General features: G+C 36.5%; 2 protein-coding genes across 2 annotated transcripts; both read right to left on the minus strand.

The window, feature by feature from the left end:
* Positions 1–7,147: 7,147 nt before the first annotated feature.
* LOC135734126 (ecto-ADP-ribosyltransferase 4-like) lies at positions 7,148–8,661 on the minus strand. The gene is made up of 2 exons (XM_065252995.1): positions 8,530–8,661; positions 7,148–8,448 (listed from the first exon to the last, which is right to left on the minus strand). The coding sequence occupies exons 1-2, from the start codon at positions 8,584–8,586 to the stop codon at positions 7,714–7,716; spliced, it is 792 nt and encodes a 263-aa protein (XP_065109067.1). The 5' UTR covers positions 8,587–8,661; the 3' UTR covers positions 7,148–7,713.
* Positions 8,662–16,371: 7,710 nt separating this feature from the next.
* LOC135733816 (T-cell ecto-ADP-ribosyltransferase 2-like) lies at positions 16,372–20,009 on the minus strand. Its single transcript, XM_065252601.2, has 3 exons — positions 18,582–20,009; positions 17,353–17,428; positions 16,372–17,270 (listed from the first exon to the last, which is right to left on the minus strand). Exons 2-3 carry the CDS (start codon positions 17,407–17,409, stop codon positions 16,530–16,532), a joined length of 798 nt encoding a protein of 265 aa, XP_065108673.1. The 5' UTR covers positions 17,410–17,428; positions 18,582–20,009; the 3' UTR covers positions 16,372–16,529.
* Positions 20,010–20,353: the final 344 nt, after the last annotated feature.

The raw sequence follows: 20,353 nt of genomic DNA on the forward strand, positions 1-20,353 counted from the left end.
TGTGACGTAAATTATATCCAAGTGAATTGGCTTCTGACATTCTGACAAAAAGGTCGTGCTGGAGTTGAATTCGTTCTACATTTACATTAATTCTATGTTTACATTCTACATTTGTACGAAATACCAGCTTGATCGAGCACACCTGTGAGTTATTGACCCTAGCAAAAATATATCTATCTGTCTAAAACAATATCTTTAAAAAAAAAAAAAATCTGAAAAGCTATATCGCCCCTGCTCTCCCCTATTATATAAAGTCAGCTTGTAGCTAAATAAAGTCTGTTTGTGTCTTGCAGAAATCCTGACAGATGTAAAAAAATGTGTAATTCTTAGAAAATATAATGGGAACTGTGCAAAACACCCATTTTATATATAGATTTATTTTGTTTTCTTAAGAACTGATATTCCTGGAATCGGGTCCCTTTGTCCAGCCTTTCATTTCACAATAATATAAAAAATCCAATAAGATTGTTCCTCATTGCCACTTTTGATTTATACAAATGAAAGTTTAACATTTTATGTGCTTCACATTTTACTTAACTGAACAAAAATCCCCTAAAGGTCTTAAAGATTTGTAACTGTAAATGTTTTTGCCTAGTAAAGGATGCAAAATTTGCATTGATAGCCACGATTTGATATTCACAGGTAATGCTTAGGTTAAAGAATATGTTTGCTTTGAAAACTAAATGTTTAAAATACAGTAGCTTTTTTAATACAGTAGCAACTTTAATAACTTTCCTTGAATTGAAAACATTAAATCATAAAAAAAAAAAACATTTACTGAGCAAGTACATAAACAATCAGAGTTTAAAACAGTCTCCTTACTTTATACCGGTAACATAAATATAGTATGTTTATAATAATGAATAACAATTTGAACTGTCAAGTCAGATTTCACAGGAAATAGGTTTTACAGATTTTAAGTTACAGATTACAAAATGTCTCTTAAGACAGAATGCTGAATTCTGCCTCATTTGTAAACTGGAAACTAAGAAGCTTTGGGATGTATGATTTTGGACACAATATTGTTCATCTGGAGATTAAATCAGGATCACCAGTAATGTTGTCCTAGGACAGGTAAGATTGAATTATGAGTCCCTATGTTACAACTATGATTACTAATGATGAAAAGTTACTATTTGTAATTTCTATAGGATCATGGTGAGCCAGTTAAAGAAGAGATATATCCATAGGATATGTTAGAGATTTCAGTTGATGACTGGTATGATGGCTGTACAGAGAGGATGGCAAACCAGGTGGAGTCAGATTTTCTAATCATAAAAAAGGCTTCGTAAGAAAGACTTTGCAAATGCTTGGATAAATGGAAGACAGCATATCCTTGAACCAGAAGATAACTTGACAAGAAATCATTTATTTGCTATTTTTTGTGTACACTCCGATGTACATATAAAATTCAATAATCGTAAACAAAAATAAAAAGGCAAGACATACACTTGGTATTCATTTCACTTTTTGTTGACAAACACAATTCAGATTCTTAAGGAAACACAAAATAATTGTACATAAAGACAAATTTCGTGTTTGCAAACAGAGATGACGTTTTTTTGTGGGCGGAGCCAAACTGGTTGCAGAAAGTGACAGCTCCGCAGTAGGGTTGTGAAGTGTTTTAGCATTAAACCGTGATTTTTATGGATCCGGTGTTCTGTCGAAGTCTGATTCCCCTAGGTTTTCCCTTTAGTGCAATGTTTCTTATAGCGTTTTAATCACATTACGTTTATTTTTTAGATAGTTAAAAAGTTGAAATGGCTTGGCTACTGATATGCATGTATGTAATGTATATGTATTGTTATTTTTTGCTAAATCAATTATTTTTACAGTCTGAATCGCTAAAGTACATATAAAAGCAATACTATCATGTATTATATATAATAGAGTTTATTAAATATTTCATAATTTTCCTGTTTTCTATTATTTCTTCCTTATATTTATCTTACGTGGATCTAGAATTACAATTCGAATTTGAATTAAAGGAAGCAGAATTGCAATTCAATAGAAATTCAAAGAAATTCTTATACATATTATACAGTAAGTGAAGTGTTAAAAATGAAGTTTTCAGTATATGTCAGATATGATTGCATTACACATTTTATAAATATATTCGTTTGTACAGATTATATTAACAGGAAATGTTTTCCCCCAGCAATTAATTTTAAAAGCTCTAGTCACATAGCAAATAATTAAGTTTGATTTTTTGCAATTGTAATTTTATGGAACACGATGTAACATGACTTCATTTCCCAGAATGCTTTAATTTTACCAAGTATTTAAAATGGTTGGCAAACAATTTTCCAAAGCAACTTTCCTAACACTGAATGTATGTGAGATTCTTTCTGTTGTGTGACTGTTGAATTTCTTTGAATTGCCATGAATTAAATTCCACTTCCTGTCATTTCAATTCCAATTCCAATTCAACTTCCTGTAGGGTGGAGTCAATTCAATTCAAATTCCAATTCATGAATTGAATGGAGGCCAATTCTGAAATTCTGAATTGTGCACAAGCCTGATATTTATATATTTATTAAGTATGTAAACATAATAATTTTAGAACAAACAGGAAGAAGACATAAGCTAAGATATAAGGAAATAAAAAGAAATAATAGAAAACGAAAAAATTATGAAATATTAAAAATAAATTGTGATATTATTGCCTTTTTCAGTATAAAAAAAACATTTATTCTGAATAAATTATAATTGTAACGTGATAAAAACGCTATAAGAAACATACTTCGACAGAACACCAGACATCTTCTCTACTTATTTTCTATTCTAATTATTAAAAGATTTCCAGATGATTTCCTCGCTCCATTCTGTTCGTTTAAGGGCTTATTGTAATCATAAACATCTATTTATCTTCAAATGATGTCTTCGACGACGGTATTCTATAAAAATGAAAGCCATCTTTTTTGGCATTCTTATTCTGACACTTAACAGCACAACAGGACATTTTCTAGTGAGTTATCTTGCTCTTTTCACTCGTGTCTAATTTATTTCCACTGTTTTTCTGCAACCGCATTGTGCGCGCAGCTTGCAGTGACGTAACTGTGACGTCTACTCTAAATTGGTCTATACTTATCATCAGAGGCGATTCTAGGGTTAGAGCTTTAGGGGTGCTAAGCACTCAATGAGCTCCGCTGCCACCACCCACTCTTTTTTCCTACAGAAACCAATAAATATGTCTATTGTAAAATGACTATAATTTTAACATTGGTTCAACTAACTCCAAAATTTAATAATAACCAGATTTTTTTGGAGACCTTTCAGGCATGAAAACGGGTCAGGGGTGAAAAAGATGAGAAGAATATTACCCCTCTAGGGTCTGGGAGCATGCTCCTCCTTAGAATTTTTTTAAAATTACACATTTTAAAGCATTTTAAAGCATCAATCTGATGAGTTTTGAGATGCATTTTCTTGCCAACCTTTTTATTTCTAATTAACTAATCGACTCGGCGCAGTAACACCCTCCCTCTCCCATTATGAGAGTGAGAAGGGGAGCGGACTTTTCAGGCGAGTCAAAGTACTCCCAAAAGTGCTATTACGCCATAAAATATAGTTCCTCTTTTAAATCCGCTTAGAAAAGCGCTACGTTTTATTTTGTACCACCAAACTTGCTCGTATAACTACTCGTCTTAAATAGGAAAAATGTTGATGTGTTTGGTCACTTCTAACTTTATCTCTAAATGGTACCATTGAATGAATGGGGCTAAGCTAAATGCTATCGAAGCGTCGCAGCGCGCTCCAGCGCTTACGTGCACGCACACAGATGATAGAGGGATGTATCAACAATTCTTAGTTAAGGTAATAACATATTTTAATATTGAAAATGAGTAGACTATTCCTTTAAGAAGGAATCAGGGACAGAGTGGGACTCATTTTCTTGGAACCCCCGATATACAAAACACAAGAAAGATGTAAAAAGTATGCAGGGGAAACAGATGGAAAAATAAAACTCCTTATAGTAAATTTTTTATTGCTTAGATCATGTATATTGCCAACGTAATGTAGGCATACCTTGTGTCAAAAAATAACAAATATCTAATAAACTTTCAAAATGTAGTTTTACTTGAAAACATCATACTAATACAGGTCCGTAGCCAGCCTATTGAAAGGGGGGGGGGGTTCTTTTTTGCAGTTTTTCTCCTCCTTTCGTATTTAATTATGAGCAGGGCCGTACGCTGGATTTTATAAATACAGAGGTCCATATATATATTTTTCTAGGGCATGCACCCCAGGAAAAAAATCTTATTTCTCTGCTCTACATATATGAATTTTAATACATTAGAAAACCAAAGGATCAATAAACTATATATTTCAAACCATGTCAGTATGCAGAAAATTTGTGTTGGTCATTAGGAATACATTTTAATAATTATTTTTACTCTTTTTTATCTTGGGCACACTGGGCAACTGAATATATGATAATTTTAGTAAATTAACTTAAGGCTATCAATAATTAGTTTATTAAATTAATTCACAATATGCACATACTTATTATACACTTAATATGCTGAAATACAACATCAGTAATGCAGTGGTGGAACCAGAATTGTATAAATGGGTTGGCCAAGGCTACTTTAGGCGGTCCATATCCCATGAAAGAAAACTGTAATTATTAAAAAGCATAAATGAATCTACGTCACTCACTTCTCCTGCGTCTCTCTCCTTCTCATCACTGACACTTTGCGCAACATGATCTCACAAAGTTCCGTGGGATAGACACGGAATTTTTTGCTAATTTTTCCGTGACATTCTCACGGATCTCCGCATATTTCCGTGGCCCTGCCACGGACTTTCTTTTCCGTGGCATTCTCACGGATTGGTTACTCAACTGCTTTTTCCTATTTTCAAACCATTGTCGCTTCGGTTTAGGGTTAGATTTGGTGCTTGCGTTACTTTGTCACTGTAAGTATTGGTTTATACAATTTTTTCTGATGTATTCTTTTATATTTTCTAAACTTTAATCAATTGTCACCTGGCATTGGGGTTAGAGTTGGGTTTGGGTAAGGATGTCATTTTACGTAAATCTAACCCTAAACCGAAGCGACAATGGTAAGAAAATAGGACAAAACAGTTGAGTAACCAATCCGTGAGAATGCAACGGAAAAGAAAGTCCGTGGCAGGGCCACGGAAATATGCGGAGATCCGTGAGAATGTCACGGAAAAATGAGCAAAAAATTCCGTGACTATGCCACGGAAATTCGTGAGATCAGGTTGCTTTGCGTGCTGCTGGTGCTGCCAGCCAGGGCCACCACCGCCACCATCATCATCATCACCAGTAACGCGAGTTGAAGGTCCTGCTGTGTTATTTTAACACATTTTGCAGCGTCTGCCTGAATAGCCTGTTTCTTTTTGTCGCACAGTTTTTCTGCGCCTTCCTTGCGTTTTTCTCCATCTCTCTCTCTCTCTCTCTATTTTGACACGTGAACTGACCGACGATGCACGCTCGCTTGCACAGAGACCAAAGCGGTGATTGGGCCAGCTTAATGTCAATCAAAAATAACCAATGGGCTGCAGCTGAGTGGGCCGGTCTATCTAGGAAAAGAAGGACGATGACTGGGCTGGGCAGTCATTGGGCCAGCTTAATGTCATTAAAAAAAGAACCAATGGGCTGCTGCTTAAATGTCAGTGGGCCGGTCTGTCGCTAACTGGGCTGCTCAGACAAAGATAGTATGAGGTGTAGTATTGGTTTTCTTTGTTTTATGCACAAAATCACTTAAATTTGATATTTTTGGTCTAAAAACTATACTTATTGTCTTGTGTCATTTAGATATTTTTACTGAAAACAAGACAAAAACACTAAGAATTTTTTTTCTTGAAAATAATTTTTTGCAGACTATGTAGTGTGGGCCGTTTTGGGCCAAAATGCCAGGGCCGAATTTATGTCCCAGTCCAGCCCTGCTGGGTGTGGTCTTCAAGGGACAGATTACCTTGGCGCAGGCAGATGAGTTGGAATGCTGAATCCAATAGTTGGCTAAGTATTCTGTTATGGTTGAAGGCTAGGCAAGACAAGGTGGCGGATTCAAATGCAAGCAGAAGGTTGATGTCTGGTCTGATGAGAGTTCCCTTGCCCTTTAAGGCTGCTTAAGGACTCCTCAGCTAATATGCATGATCTTACTGATGTAGTGTGTAGCTATATTAAATTCTGTAAAGATTCTGTGAATTCCTCTAAGGAGGTTAAGGTTTATCCTAATAATAAACCTTGGGTTTCACCTGAAATAAAACTGTTGATAAGCCAAAGGAATGCTGCTTTCAATTGTGGTAATACACTTAAGGTTAAAGAAATGTGAAAATTGTGAAATTAAGAAAGCTAAAATAAATTACAAAGATAAGATAGAGACAGAATTTGCGTGGAATGGTGTGAGAAAATGACAGGCTGTTTTGGGGACTCTGATAAAAACAATGAACAATGTTAAAATTATCACAGGGTGTGTGATCAGGTTACTCAAGCAGATTAATAGTAGAAAAAGTCCAGGCCACGATTACATCTGTGGAAATGTGTTAAAGACCTGTGCTAAGCAACTGGGGATTATCTTCCAGTATATTTTTCAGGAATGCCTGGAGGAACAGAGTATTCCTGCTATTTGGAAGTATCCACTGTAGTCCCTGTTGCAAAGTGCTCTAATCCCAAGCGCTAAATGACTCTAGACCTGTAGCTTTAACTTCCCTGGTTATGAACGTGTTTGAGAAGATGATGAAGCAGGTGATTCTAGCGCAGGTGCAGGCATGCAGTTTGCATACAGAGCCTGTATCGCCACCTTAAAAACTATGTGGTAGCTAATACAAATGTATTATTCTGTCAAAAACCACGGTTACTACACTTTGGGCCAGTTTCCCGGACAAACCTAGTTATATTTCCTAATTAAGCTCCTGGCTTAAGCTTATTCCTGTCCGGGAACCCACCTTTAACTATAATTAAACCATTATTTTTTCTAAGTGCAGGTATCCCTTATTTATCACATTATAATTACAAGATAATAAAGACAGCTATAATTAAGAGGACACAAAATATTGATTTAAAATATTGTATTTGTTATGAGGATGTATGGATGAACCCAGATGCAGACAACAAGGGGTTAACTAAGGATATTTATTAATGAATAAAACAGAAAACAAAACCCACGAGGGGGCAAAACAATATAAACAGGAAGACTAAAGAACACTAAACTAGACAGGACTAAACTGTGACACTAAACTGGAAACACTTAACAATAAACTAGACAAAACACTTAATGTATAAACACTAGACTTGACTTTTAACAGAGTACTCGCAGGTATATGGAACACACAATGCACAAGCACAGGACAATGAATACAAGAGGATTAAATAGGGTAACAAATCAAGAGGGGAGCAGGTGATAAGAATCAAACAATAATGAGGACGACGACAAGGGAGCGGGGTAAAAGAGACAAGACACAGGGAACACGTGGTCCAGTAAACCAATACTAAGACCACGTGAACCCACACAAAACATGGGTCTGTCATGATTCTGCCACAAGACTAGATTAAACAAAAGACAAGATGGCAGAACCATGACAGTATTACTATATTATAAACAAAACAACAAATATGCAACAAACATGTTAAGCTGCAATTAATTCTGCTTGTGATAAAACAATTTTGATTCTCATTTGTGTCATTTAAGCTGCAATCCTGAAAGCTTGCTTAATATATCAACGAAAAATTATAATATGTAAAGATCATTCAGAGATATTGACATTGTGATATTTCATTTTCTTTATCAATTTACAGTTTAGGTTACTTTTTATACCAGTGCTTTTCAACTCAAACACAGTCGTACACCAGTCACCCATCTTACCGTTTCTTATATCAGTGACTTCAAATGTCTCGTATGGGGGAATCAACACCTCTTTCTGATTGCGGTGAAATGAGTATTCTGTCACATCAGCACCATGACAAGTCTTGATTTCAAAACAAGATTCAGTTCCAAACCACTCTGCTATATCACGCTCAAGAGAGGAGGACGCAAATGAGCCAAAACGAATCTCTTTGTTCTTGACACCATTAAATTTAACACTGGTACCACGATAAGTTGATATGCATCCATTTTGCGTTTTCTTAAGAGTCTGTATCGCTCGTGTCAACCAAAAGTAAAGTGTATACCATGAGAATTTATTGTTTTTGTATTTCTCTCCACCGGTCCTAACATCCTGATTAAATTTTTTATGTACGCCTCCTATAACACCAGTATACACATAAATGGCAATTAAATGGTTTCTAGTTAAGGTTTCTAGCTTTTTTCCCTTGGTTTTATTTTCACTTTTACTCCAAGCGTCTCCAAAGCCTGCTATGTTAGCTTTCCTTTCTTTGTTTAGATAGTCTTCATCCACCACCAAGTTGTTCATCTTGTCTGCACAACCGTCATACTGGTCATCAACTGACTTATCTGCCAAATCCAATGGATGGCTGTCATCCTATATCCAAAATTATAATAACTTTAGTAATAATGTCATTATGCTTGTACAATAATATACAGACTCATAAATCAATCTTACCTGTCCTAGGACAACATTACTGGTGACAATGAGAATAAGAGCTGCAGTGGTCAACATCCTGATTTAGTCTGAATCCTCAGATGAACAACGAAAAAAAAGATCAGGTATGAATATAATACAGTAAAGAAACTGCAAAAGACAACAAATACAACATTGTATTACTAATCCAAAATCTTTGCACAGTACAAAACTCATAGCTTCGCATAATTTCTGATTTATTCAACATTTTCTTTGAGACATTTTAAACATTTAGGGGCGGTTTCCCTGACAGGGATTAGCTTAATCCAGGACTAGGCCTTAGTTTAATTAGGAAATATAACTTGTTTTAACAAATATGCCTTACTAAAAACATTATCTGTGTGCATTTTGAGGCAAAGCAAAGGGCCCTGATGTATTTTAAGATATGGCAGTGCAAGTTGTTTTCAGTTTGGACAGCTCTTAAAAATGTTTTAGTCTAGGACTAGTCTAATCCCTGTCCGGGAAACCGCCCCTTAGTTTTTAAAGCAAACATGAACTGTAAATATTTATAATTAATTTGTGCTATAATAGTACCAAAAGCTTGTAATCATAAGGGAATCATTTTTAGAGAGCTAAAGAACACCTAGGGCCCTATTTTAACAATCTGAAACGCAAGTTCGAAGCGCAAGTGACTTTGTGGGCGGATCTTTGGCGCTGTTGCTATTTTCCCGGCAGGAGAAATAACTCTTGCGCCAGGCGCAAATCAATAAAGGGTTGGTCTGAAGTAGGTTCAGTATTCATATGTGTGGTTTGGGCGTAATGTCAAATAAACCAATCAGAACGCTATCCAACATTCCCTTTAAACGCAAGGGCGCAAGTTCCATGGCGGGTTGCTATTATTATGACGGATTTACCAGGCGCACGCCAGGAGCGGTTCACAGCCGAGGAGACCGACGTTCTTGTAAGAGCAGTCAAAGACAGAGAAGTTGTTTAAACAGCGTCGGTTAAACAGGCGTGAGAGGAAATAGCCACAATTGTCTCATCAGCTGCGCCAAGCACTACAATGATGTCAGGAGACGGGAGGATCCCAAGCTTGCCAGCATAAATCGGGCACACAGGAGGACATCGCTGCGTCCACCCTCACCACTGAAAGGGTTTGGGGGCTTTGAAATCGGACACAAGAAACGCAAGCAAGGTCCAACCCCAAAGTACTCTTACAAATCAAGTTCATATACATTAAGGTTTCTTATAAAAACATTTTAATTATTATTTAGATAAAATAAACGTAATACAGCCACACAACAAACTTATGAAAATATTTTAATCGTTATTTGCATGATTATTGTTTAACGCTGCCACACAAAATAAATAAAAACTATCACAACAATGCTCACCACAATGATTTCCCTTATCTCATGTGTTAATATTTTTTATTTTAACAATTTATGATTTGCAAAGATAACTGTTAAATCTGTGTAGATTAGATAAGCAATGCGCGTTGTGCACGCTATACATTATGGTCAAGCATGCGCCCTTAAAATAGCATAATGAACTATGCACAACGCGTCACTGACTTTAGACTAGTTTTTTTTGGTTAGTAGCGCAATTGTTTTTTGAAACTGCAAAATAGCATAAGAGATGGTTTGCGCCGGAGCACGCCTCCTTTTTTGCGCTGAACCGCCCAGGGAGCGCAAGTTCATTCCCTAGTTTGCCGACGTGCGTCTGTGAAGGGAAAAACCCGCTGTGAAATACGAAATGATACATGCGTCACTGACAAAGTCAATTGCGCTGGGTGCAAGATAGGGCCCATACTGAATATAACACCTCTGTACAACCATAGGTGGTGCTAAAGAACAATTTTTTAAAGAGTGTGCAAGATTTCATAAATAGAGTAACAATTCTCAAAGTTTAAGTTCAGTAAAGTAATTTAAGTGTATAGAAAGTTAAGATATCATACCTGTATGCATGAAGAAAAAGTGGCAGTGAGGAACAAACTCAGAGGGTTTTATACTTTCTGAAAGTAGTAGGCGGGTTATAGACACACTAAATACTAAGAAAACATCCTCAGTTCTTAGAAAACTCATCACATCTGAATATATTAACAGTTTATAAAACTTCTGAGAATTATAACACCCAGATTTTCATTTGTCTGTGAAAGGATGTTTGTAAATAGACTTGTAAAGATCCAACTATGATTATACCAAATATTGTTATTGTTTTTTTATGATAATCATACATTTTTGCATGATTAAGATTGTACAAATTTATAAGAATTATCTTAAAATATGAATGAATTCTTGTGAGATCAGGCTGGTTTGTATTAGGTCGCTGGTTCGAGTCCCAGAGCCAGCAAGTTGTTGCAAGTTGGGCAAGTTGTGAAGTTGTTGCTGCAGGCAGTGATGCAGTAGCTGCCCAGTGCTTCGTGTGCGTGCGTGCACGCGTGTGTATTTGTGACTTGACGTGTTTGTGTTCTCTACTTACTGGGATGGGTTAAATACAGGGGTAAAATTTCGAGTATAGGCAACCATACTTTACAATCATGATATTTTTATTTAATTTACATACTACGTTGCCTTCAGTGGTGTTAAACAAGATGACAGCCAACTGAAGCAAATTTCTTTTCCATGATTTTACATTTCTTTTGGTGTGTAAGTGTGGGTTACATGTTAACCCGCAAAGTTACAAAACACAAAGTCTTCGAAGACGCGAGTTATCATCTCCAACTGAAATCTCTTTTCTTGATCTACGGTGAACGCACGGATTGTAGGCAACAGTTTACTTCTGCAGCTGGTTGATGTGGACTGGATGCACATTATAACTCCACACTCTCTTATTCACAGCCTGTAAGTAGTTTATGTTTTCATATTTAGAGAATGTACTGCTGACTTTTCAAACCACGAGTTTTAAGCAGTCCACAATCACGAATTGAATTGATCGTAGAGTGGCGATCAAATTTCCGCCACTGGCTTGAGCTATTCGGCTAATCACAACACACTAGATAAATGGCCAATCGGAGCACACTGCACTTTCTCAGAAATATGAGCTTTGTACAAATCACAAAGGAGTAGCATAGAGGAGCAACAATAATGTACGGTATGTTTGTGGAAAATAATAAAATATTACTGATTTGCAAACAGAGCATGCTTCCAAGCTCTTAACATACAACGCACCACAGGAAAATCGGCATCGGTACAACCACGAAGACTCTCCACTGTGCAGGTGTAAAAGATCCGAGGATCCTGGGGCTCATCTCGAACTTCCTCAGGTGCCTGTGGAAAAATAGGCGCTGATGTGCCTTTTTCAGCAATGCATCAGTGCGAACAGTCCATGTAATATCCGATGTGTATGTCAAGGAACCCGTTGGCCCGTTCCACATTACAATATATACACAGCTTACTCTTTAATTCTCATCATGTGCTTTTTGAGAAAAGATGTATAACTTAACACCATCTTCATCTGTGGTTTTCCTTTAGCTGTGTATAGCAAGCATGCACTCTTAGCATGTATTTTGACACTTTATTAAAAGTTTGTTTACCATTCAACTTATCAATATTATGCCTACATTACACATTATCAACTTTTTAAGTTGAACTTTTGCATCTTTGCTTCTTGAAACATGCTTTTGAAAACAATACTTAATTGTCTTTCATTTACATATTAGGTTGCTGTCAGGGGGTTTAGGATAAAAGGAGCTAATACCAATCAGGTCCAGCGCCAGGATGGCATAACGGGGGGGGGGGCATTTTAATCCCTTGGGGGGCTCCACACTATACGTTATTGTGACTGATTTTCTTCTCCTTTTCAAATGTCACAACATACTGCACATTTGCCCACTTCAACTTTGGACATTTAGCTCTCCACCTAGTGTAATTTGAATACACCAACATAGCGAAGGAATATGGCACATATTAGAACGACTATTAAAGTACATGTTGAACTCCTCTCATCACCATAATCACAATGCAGTATACAGTATGGATAGTAATGTAGTGTGGAGTGCATTATACCGTTTCATTTTCTGAAATGTAGTGAAACAAGTTTTACTACATCATTCATACATACAGCAATGTCCCTCTAGATGGCAGTTTTACATAGTTTCCTGAGTGCATCAGTGTGTTGTGGTTCAGTGACTAAAGCTCATTATATTTCTGTCTAAGTTCGCTGGCAAAGCCTCGACATGCATGTAACCCACAGTAGCAGCACAACCACCGAAGATGCAGCAGCTTGGCCAATAAATCCACAAACGAAGAAGAAGAAGCAGCTTGTTGTGTATGATTTGAGAAGACCAGCAGTGATGGAGGTAAATAAACAACGACGTTTGTTGCAGTTTGAGTAAAATCTCTGCCGAAAAATTCCCATGCTGGTGTGGTTTGGTGTTGGTTTAGCTGGTGGTCACCTGGTTTTCCAGCAGAGATCACCTCAGCTAGGCCTCAACAAGTGGTAATGCCTAAACCTGACTAGTTGACCAGTTACAGCGCTTGCGGTCCGCATAGAACAGACGTGTTGTTACATTTTTGTGAGGTACATGACAGCCTACGCATAGCCTACAACGTAGCTATGGCCTAGAACTTACACAGGACTATAAATTACTCTTAAGTCTGTGTTTTTTATTATGAGGCATTTGGAGCGTGATGACACACAGCACTCTCACATGCCTATCATATTACTGTCAATCTATCGCTTGTACCACTCAGACATTCATGTAACCCTGCTGCACACATCAGAAGGTTTTTACGAAGGCAGATGAAGGCGAGTGGTAGTGATGGAGAAACGAAGCTTTTCGAAGCTTCGAATCAACTGAAACATTTCCTTTGAAAAATTGTTGGTAACACTTTATTTTACGACCCGCAAAGTACCGCGTAATTAAACTGAATTTACAGCGTACCTATTTGTAACAACAGAGTACCTCTACAGTACGTACTTGTAGTTATAAGGGAACAATATTTTAAGTTTGGGGTAATAAGGGGGTAAGAATATATGGAAAATTATTCTCTAAGTATTTCATAATTACAGGGTACCTACAGTATTGTAATATTACGTGGTATGTATGACTTACGTCTATGTGTAATATGTTTTTTTTTTCATATTTGCTACTTATCTGATGAGGTGTATTGTATAGCCTACAGTTGATGTCTACAAGCCACGTCGGTAAATAATATATAACAGCACAATAAAAATAATAGCAACTTGTACCTCTTTGATCTGTATATGTATACAGGAGTTACCAGGTAACTCTTATATTTGCGGGCTGTAAATTAAAGTGGGGCTTATTCCCCGCTTGTTCTCTGTAGGTACCAGGTAACTTTCATATTTGCGGGCTGTAAACTAAAGTGGTGCTTTGTTCACCTCTTGTTATAAATGTTATAGGGTAAATACCATAAACATACAGAATATTGTTATTTTTATTTTAAAGCAACTTCTTTCAAAACAGCTTTAAAACACTATAATTAAGCCAACCCTTAATTTTTATTAACACAAAACTTTTATTTCAAATAAAAAGTCATGACAATTTTTCATTGTTTTTGCGGCTTGGCTTCCTCTGTTGGTGTTCTTGTCCACTCGGATGTTGAGTTGATGTCGTCTCACAAATGCTGTTCTGCATTACATATAAAAAACATAAATGAAAGCCTTCAGTAAATGTTTCTTCACTGTGCCTTGACAGAAACAGAGTTTTCTGAGCCAGTTACGTTAATAACTTTAGGCTAATTTATGTGCTAGCTAACCTGCTGCTACAGTTAGCTGGCAACTGTCTTGAAAAAACATTGTTTGAAATGCGTGAGTCATGTATTAACAAAACCAGTCACCTTATTCAGCATGCGGATCCTGCTCACATCACTTGCAGCCGTACTCCACAGTGTAGAACGTTTTTAAAACCTCTTAAAGAAATTTCACCTCAGGATCGCGTTCCAGCAAACCTCCTGCAGACGCCCGCGCGCTCTACACCTGCGCAGTAGCCTACGCATGTAGTCGTCGTTTGCTTTAGCGGGTGCTGATATCTTCTGTTGTTTCATTCTGGTTTGCCATTGCATACATTATATTTGGCTAAAATACTTGTGTTTACACATGTTACAAAGTTTTATTCCACCAATGATAACACTTATTAAAAATAAACAAATAGCGTGCTGCTTTGTGGTCATTATTGTGTTATTGTGTCATTTAAAATAAAAGAGTTTCAGAGTCAAAATTGCAAAGCACCACTTCAAATATGTCCGCAAATGTAAGAGTTTCCTGGTAAATAGGGAATAAGTTGCTATTTTTATTGTACTTACCTTAAAAAAAGATAACCACATTAAATCAGCTGGACTTTTGTAAAAGCAAGTAATATAGGCTACTAAAATGAAAGTGATGTGCTGTTATATTTATTTGCCGATGTGGCTCCTAGACATTGACTGTATACAACATTCAGTAGTCAATATGAAAAATTCACAATAAAATCATAAAAAAGTAAAACATAATTTCCCCACAGACTTGACTAAGTCATACATAACACGTAATATTACAATAGGTACCCTGTAGTTATAAAATACTTAGAGTATAAATAATTTATAATTCTTCATATTCTTACCCTCTTATTACCCCAAACTTAAAATATTATTCCCTTATACCTACAAGTAGGTACTGTAGAGGTACCCTGTTGTTACAAATAGGTACGCTGTAAATTCGGTGTAATTACGCAGTACTGTGCGGGTCGTAAAATAAAGTGTTACCAAATTGTTTACTGTTTCGAAGCGCTCGAAACACCTAAATATGGCGCCACCTGCTGGTGAAAACCTTGTAAAAGGAACAAGATATATATAGTAGGTTTACCTACTGGTCCCCATTCTGTTAATAATATTAGATTAGATTCAACTTTGTCATTGAAAATGTAAACAAAGCAGCTAAATGCAATGAAATACATGGCTCTTCTTGGCAGGCATGGCTAAAGATGCAAATATTTGTACTAAATGCTGCACAAAACGATTCCATTACATGAGAAAATTTCTGAACGTTTTCTTGAACTGTTTGATAACAGATTGGAAAAGCTGTTATATTGCTGGTCACTAAAAATTGTGTTTACTAGGCCATGTTTTACTGGTTAGATTAGACAATATGTCGGTGGTCTCTACATCATTCATCACCAGGGAGGCCTTAGGTCATGCCCACTGTGCAGATTGGCACGTCATGTTCTCCTGTTGTTTTGCAGCCCCCCTAGCTCTACCGTGAGACCTCTTCCTGAGGGGTCTAGAGGTGTCAACCCCTTGTTTGTTTCCTGCATGGTACCTTGAGAATAAGGCGTCCTATTGAAGGGAGAGTTCCAGCATGGGAACTCACTGTAGTTTTAATAGGGATTTCTCTGGCACCCTTTGAATATATTGACTCTAGTACAGATTACATTTCTCTCTAATTTAACGTTTCTTTTGGCCATTACCTCTCTGAGGAGGGTAGCTGACCTTCAATCATCTGCTTCTCCTTATGAATTAAGAATTAAGGCTATTCTACGCCCAAGACAGGGTAAATACCTAAGGTTCATTTATTATTTATATTTAACGTGGTTTACAACGTGGGTGTGTATTATTTTCAAATAATTCTAAGGACCGGAGTCAATTATTCCTCTTATACCACGGTTAACACAAACATTGCTCTGGTGCACGGTAAATATATACACTGTATAGTTCTTATGTCTTCAGTTTAGTGATGTCTTCACATTGCAAATCTGTCTTCAGAAAATACAGAAAGAACTCTCAATATTATATTTGTTTATTTTTAACCAAGAGAAGTTACAGAAGTACAGATTTAACAAAATCATCAGAATCAATTCTTCAGATGTTAGTACAGAAAGCAACACAGTACAGAGATACAGTAAATGAATAAAGATGTAAGCTTTTATATTTAAAAAATCACCTACAATACACAGTTGCCTGCATTTCCTCCCTTAAAAGATTTTGCATAGTTAGAAACACTTCTCATTTTATAATAATCAAATCATCTCAATTTACTAGATATTCATCCCTGTGAAAAAAAGAGGAAAACAGATTGAAGTCTTTAAAAACAGCAATATTTTCTTATAACAACAGAAAGCCAGTGCCTTTCCTTCTATACTGGGTTCTCATTTTTTTTGGTACTGCACAGTTTAAATTACTTTCTATTCCTGTGCTCTCCAACACAAACACAGTCTTACACCAGTTAGTCTTCTTTATATCAGTGACTTTAAACTTCTCATACGGGGGAATCAGAACCTCTTTCTCAAGAGGATGCTGGGAATATTGTATCACATTAGCACCATAACAAGTATTGATTTCAAAACAAGATTCATTTCCAAATACATTTGCTTTACGATCAAGAGAGGAGGATGCAAAAAAGCCAAAACGAATCTCCTTATTCAGAACAGTTTCATTAAATTTATCTCTGGTACAACGATATGTTAAGATGCAATTTGTTATTTTTAGAGTCTGTATTGCTTGTGTCAAGAAAAAGTGAAGTGAATACCAAGCGAATGTACCGTTTAGGTATTTTTCTTTACCAAATAAAACATCTGGATTGAATAGCTTAGATGCTCTACCAGTGTACACAAAAATGGCAATTGAATTGTTTCTTGTCAAGTTATCTTGTAGTTTAGAGTAATTTTTTATTTCCCCCTTTTTCCATTCTTCTCCGAAAACCTTGTTAGTTTTGATTTCATTATTTAAATACTTTTTCCACACCAGGGTTTCCATTTCCTTTGTACACTTTACATACTGGTCATCAACTGAATTCACTGCCATATCCAATGGATATATCTCCTCTTCATCAGCGCATCTGTCATCCTGAGAAATGAATAAGAAATAATTGCATATCATCAGTAATCATGCTTGTGGAATAATATAAAGACTCATAATTCAATCTTACCTGTCCTAAGACAACTTTACTGGTGATGATGAGAATAAAAGATGCTATGGTCAACATCCTAATTTGGTTCAGAATCCTCAGATGAACAACAAATAGAAATTCAGTACAGTGAAGAAAACCACAAATATTTGTAAAAGTGATGTAACTGCCAATGTATGGTAATATAAGGAGTAATAAACACATGCACACAGAACAGCGGGCAGCTATCACTAGTCCCTTTCACACATACAGTCTTTACTGGTAATTTACTGGTAAATTGCAGTTAACATGTCATGTGTGAACAGAACCTTTCCGGTAAATCAGTGCTCCCAATTTACCAGTAAGACAGGTTGTAAGATTAACGGTAATTTGCCGGTAAGCGCTGTGTGTGAACGAAAAATATAGCATTACCGGCATTTAGATGACGTCAGACCGCGCTGACAGATCGGGCGGGCCAATCAGAAAGTTTTTTATACAGGTGACGCAGACTGTTTACGGACGTTTCCACACACATGTTGCTTAAAAGTCGAGCACACCTGAAGTTAACATCCACATTTCTTCACCAAAGTTGTTTAAAACAGCTTACCATCTAATTGCCAAATTGCCGACGTCCTTAGCACACCATCTGTGAAGCCTAATGTGCAAACGCGCAGGTTCCGTTTGACGCCGCCTAACGCAATGTTGTTTGGTCACGAGCAACTTCGCGAGCGTTTGCCAAAGATGTGAAAACAACAAAATACGGACCGTGGATATTAAGTCATAACCCGCCGTTTACAAATACGACACGGACGGAGCTCGCCGGCCGCGCGCCACAGGTAACTTCCGCTTTCTCTCCGAATTTACCGGTATTTTGATAATGATGTGTGAATGATGTCTTACTGGTAAAAAGACGGAATGTCACTGCATGTGTGAACAGCACATTTTTGTATTTACTGGTAAATTCATTCTGGTAAATTCATGGTAATTTACCAGAATTACTGTGTGAAAGAGGCTACTGAAGTGCCCAATGAGAAACGTGATAAAATGTGCCTTTGTGTTTGAAATCAAAATCTTACAACACATCACTTGCACAGTTTCTTATAGTTTCAATGTATAAATAGCATTCAACAGCTTGTTTAAAAAAGCATTTTTACTTTTCAAAGCACAGGCATTAATTTAAACTTAGCATTATTCTGTAAATATGTAATTGTTACATCAGTTAAAATTTTACAGGCATCCTTTGTGAGACAAAAACATTTACAGTAACAAACCTTTTCAGATGTTGAGACTTCAAGTGATTTTCAGTCCAGGTTTTGATTTTCAAGTTTCAGTATATGAAAAAGTTCATATGTTGATGAACACTAAGGGCCCTATCTTGCACCCAGCGCAATTGACTTTGTCAGTGACGCATGTATCATTCGTATTTTGCACCGGCGCACAGCAGGTTTTTCCCTCCACAGACGCACGTCGGCAAACTAGGGAATGAACTTGCGCTCCCTGGGCGGTTCAGCGCAAAAAAAGAGGCGTGTTCCAGCGCAAACCATCTCTGATGCTATTTTGCAGTTTCAAAAAACAATTGCGCCACTGACCAGAAAAAAAAAGTTTAAAGTCAGTGGCGCGTTGCGTGTTGTTCATTATGCTATTTTAAGGGCGCATGCTTGACCATAATGTATAGCGTGCACAACGCGCATACACTTTGCATCTAATCTACACAGATGCAACAGTTATTTTTGCAAATCATAAATTGTTACACTTAAAAATATTAATACACGAGATAAGGCGAATCATAGTGGTGAGCATTGTGGTGATAGTTTTTATTTATTGTGTGGCTGCGTTAAAAAATTCTCATGCAAATAACGATTAAAATGTTTTCATAAGTTTGTTGTGTGGCTGTATTATGTTTATTTTATGTAAATAATAATTAAAATGTTTTCATAAGAAACCTTAATGTATATGAACTTGATTTGTAAGAGTACTTTGGGTTGGACCTTGCTTGCGTTTCTTGGGTCCGATTTCAAAGCCCCCAAACCCTTTCAGCGGCAAGGGTGGACGCAGATCTGTGTAGAGTAGGGGTGTCCTCGACTAAGGATTTACGTATTCGAATTAGAATTGTCGAATCTTTCCATAGTCGACCGATAGTCGAATCATATCTATGTTTGTCTGCATGGGTTGGGAGGGGGCCAGACCAGGTACAAATTGTTAACTTTTATTTTCTTTCACAAGCAGCACACATAAACAACTTTCTGTTAAAGTGACCAAAACTGTCTTTCAAGTGATGAACGAAGACAAAACTGACGATGCATTTATATATTTATTTTTTTAAGGTAAAATATATAAGGCAACATTTGTTTATTTATTCCTCATAACATTTTAAAGCCAAGATCTACAGAACATCACACAAAAATACATTTTGATAACTAAACCTAAAAAAAATAACAAAGGTGATTCTGCCTTGGAAACCTCGGCTAATTCAGTGTTTTTATTTAATTTGGAGATATAGCGCGTCAAAGCAGTCATGACCAAAAAAAACCAGACAAATGAGAAATGACAAATAATTTGTGATTGTGACTGTAAATGATAAAAACTAATCTTTATTTACAATTCATTAAACGTTAATTTATAACATGAAAAACACTGAAATTAATGATTTTATAGACACTATGCGTTATTATTTAGCACAGAAATACCTGCTTGCTTGCTTTGACTTTGATAATCTCTGTATTAACTTAAGATACAGAAAGACCGGATGATATTATTTATTTCAGGAATCTCTTTGCTATCATTTAAAAGTGAACACCAACCATAATATTAAATCACAAGAAAGACATTCGTGTCAGGCAGAAATAGGTTCGGTGCAGATATTTTCCGTTTCATCACCACGGCTTACCTGTTTTGTAGTTTAACTTTTGACAAGATAACCAAAATGTATGATAAATACATTTTAAAAACTTATACCCGTCGAAAAACATCCGTTTTTTAATGTTTAGTTTGATGAACTCCTAAATATGAGAGGCAGAGCACCTAGCCCGTTCGGCTAAATTAC

The sequence above is a fragment of the Paramisgurnus dabryanus genome, chromosome 3 (genome assembly GCF_030506205.2).
Source record: "Paramisgurnus dabryanus chromosome 3, PD_genome_1.1, whole genome shotgun sequence".
In the NCBI taxonomy this organism is placed as follows: domain Eukaryota; kingdom Metazoa; phylum Chordata; class Actinopteri; order Cypriniformes; family Cobitidae; genus Paramisgurnus; species Paramisgurnus dabryanus.

Coding starts and splice junctions, on each gene's coding strand:
- LOC135734126 (XM_065252995.1), bottom strand. CDS start 8,586: ATGTTGACCACTGCAGCTCTTATTCTCATTGTCACCAGTAATGTTGTC. Junction 8,449..8,529: donor GTAATGTTGTCCTAGGACAG/GTAAGATTGATT, acceptor TTTTGGATATAG/GATGACAGCCATCCATTGGA.
- LOC135733816 (XM_065252601.2), bottom strand. CDS start 17,409: ATGTTGACCATAGCATCTTTTATTCTCATCATCACCAGTAAAGTTGTC. Junction 17,271..17,352: donor GTAAAGTTGTCTTAGGACAG/GTAAGATTGAAT, acceptor TTCATTTCTCAG/GATGACAGATGCGCTGATGA.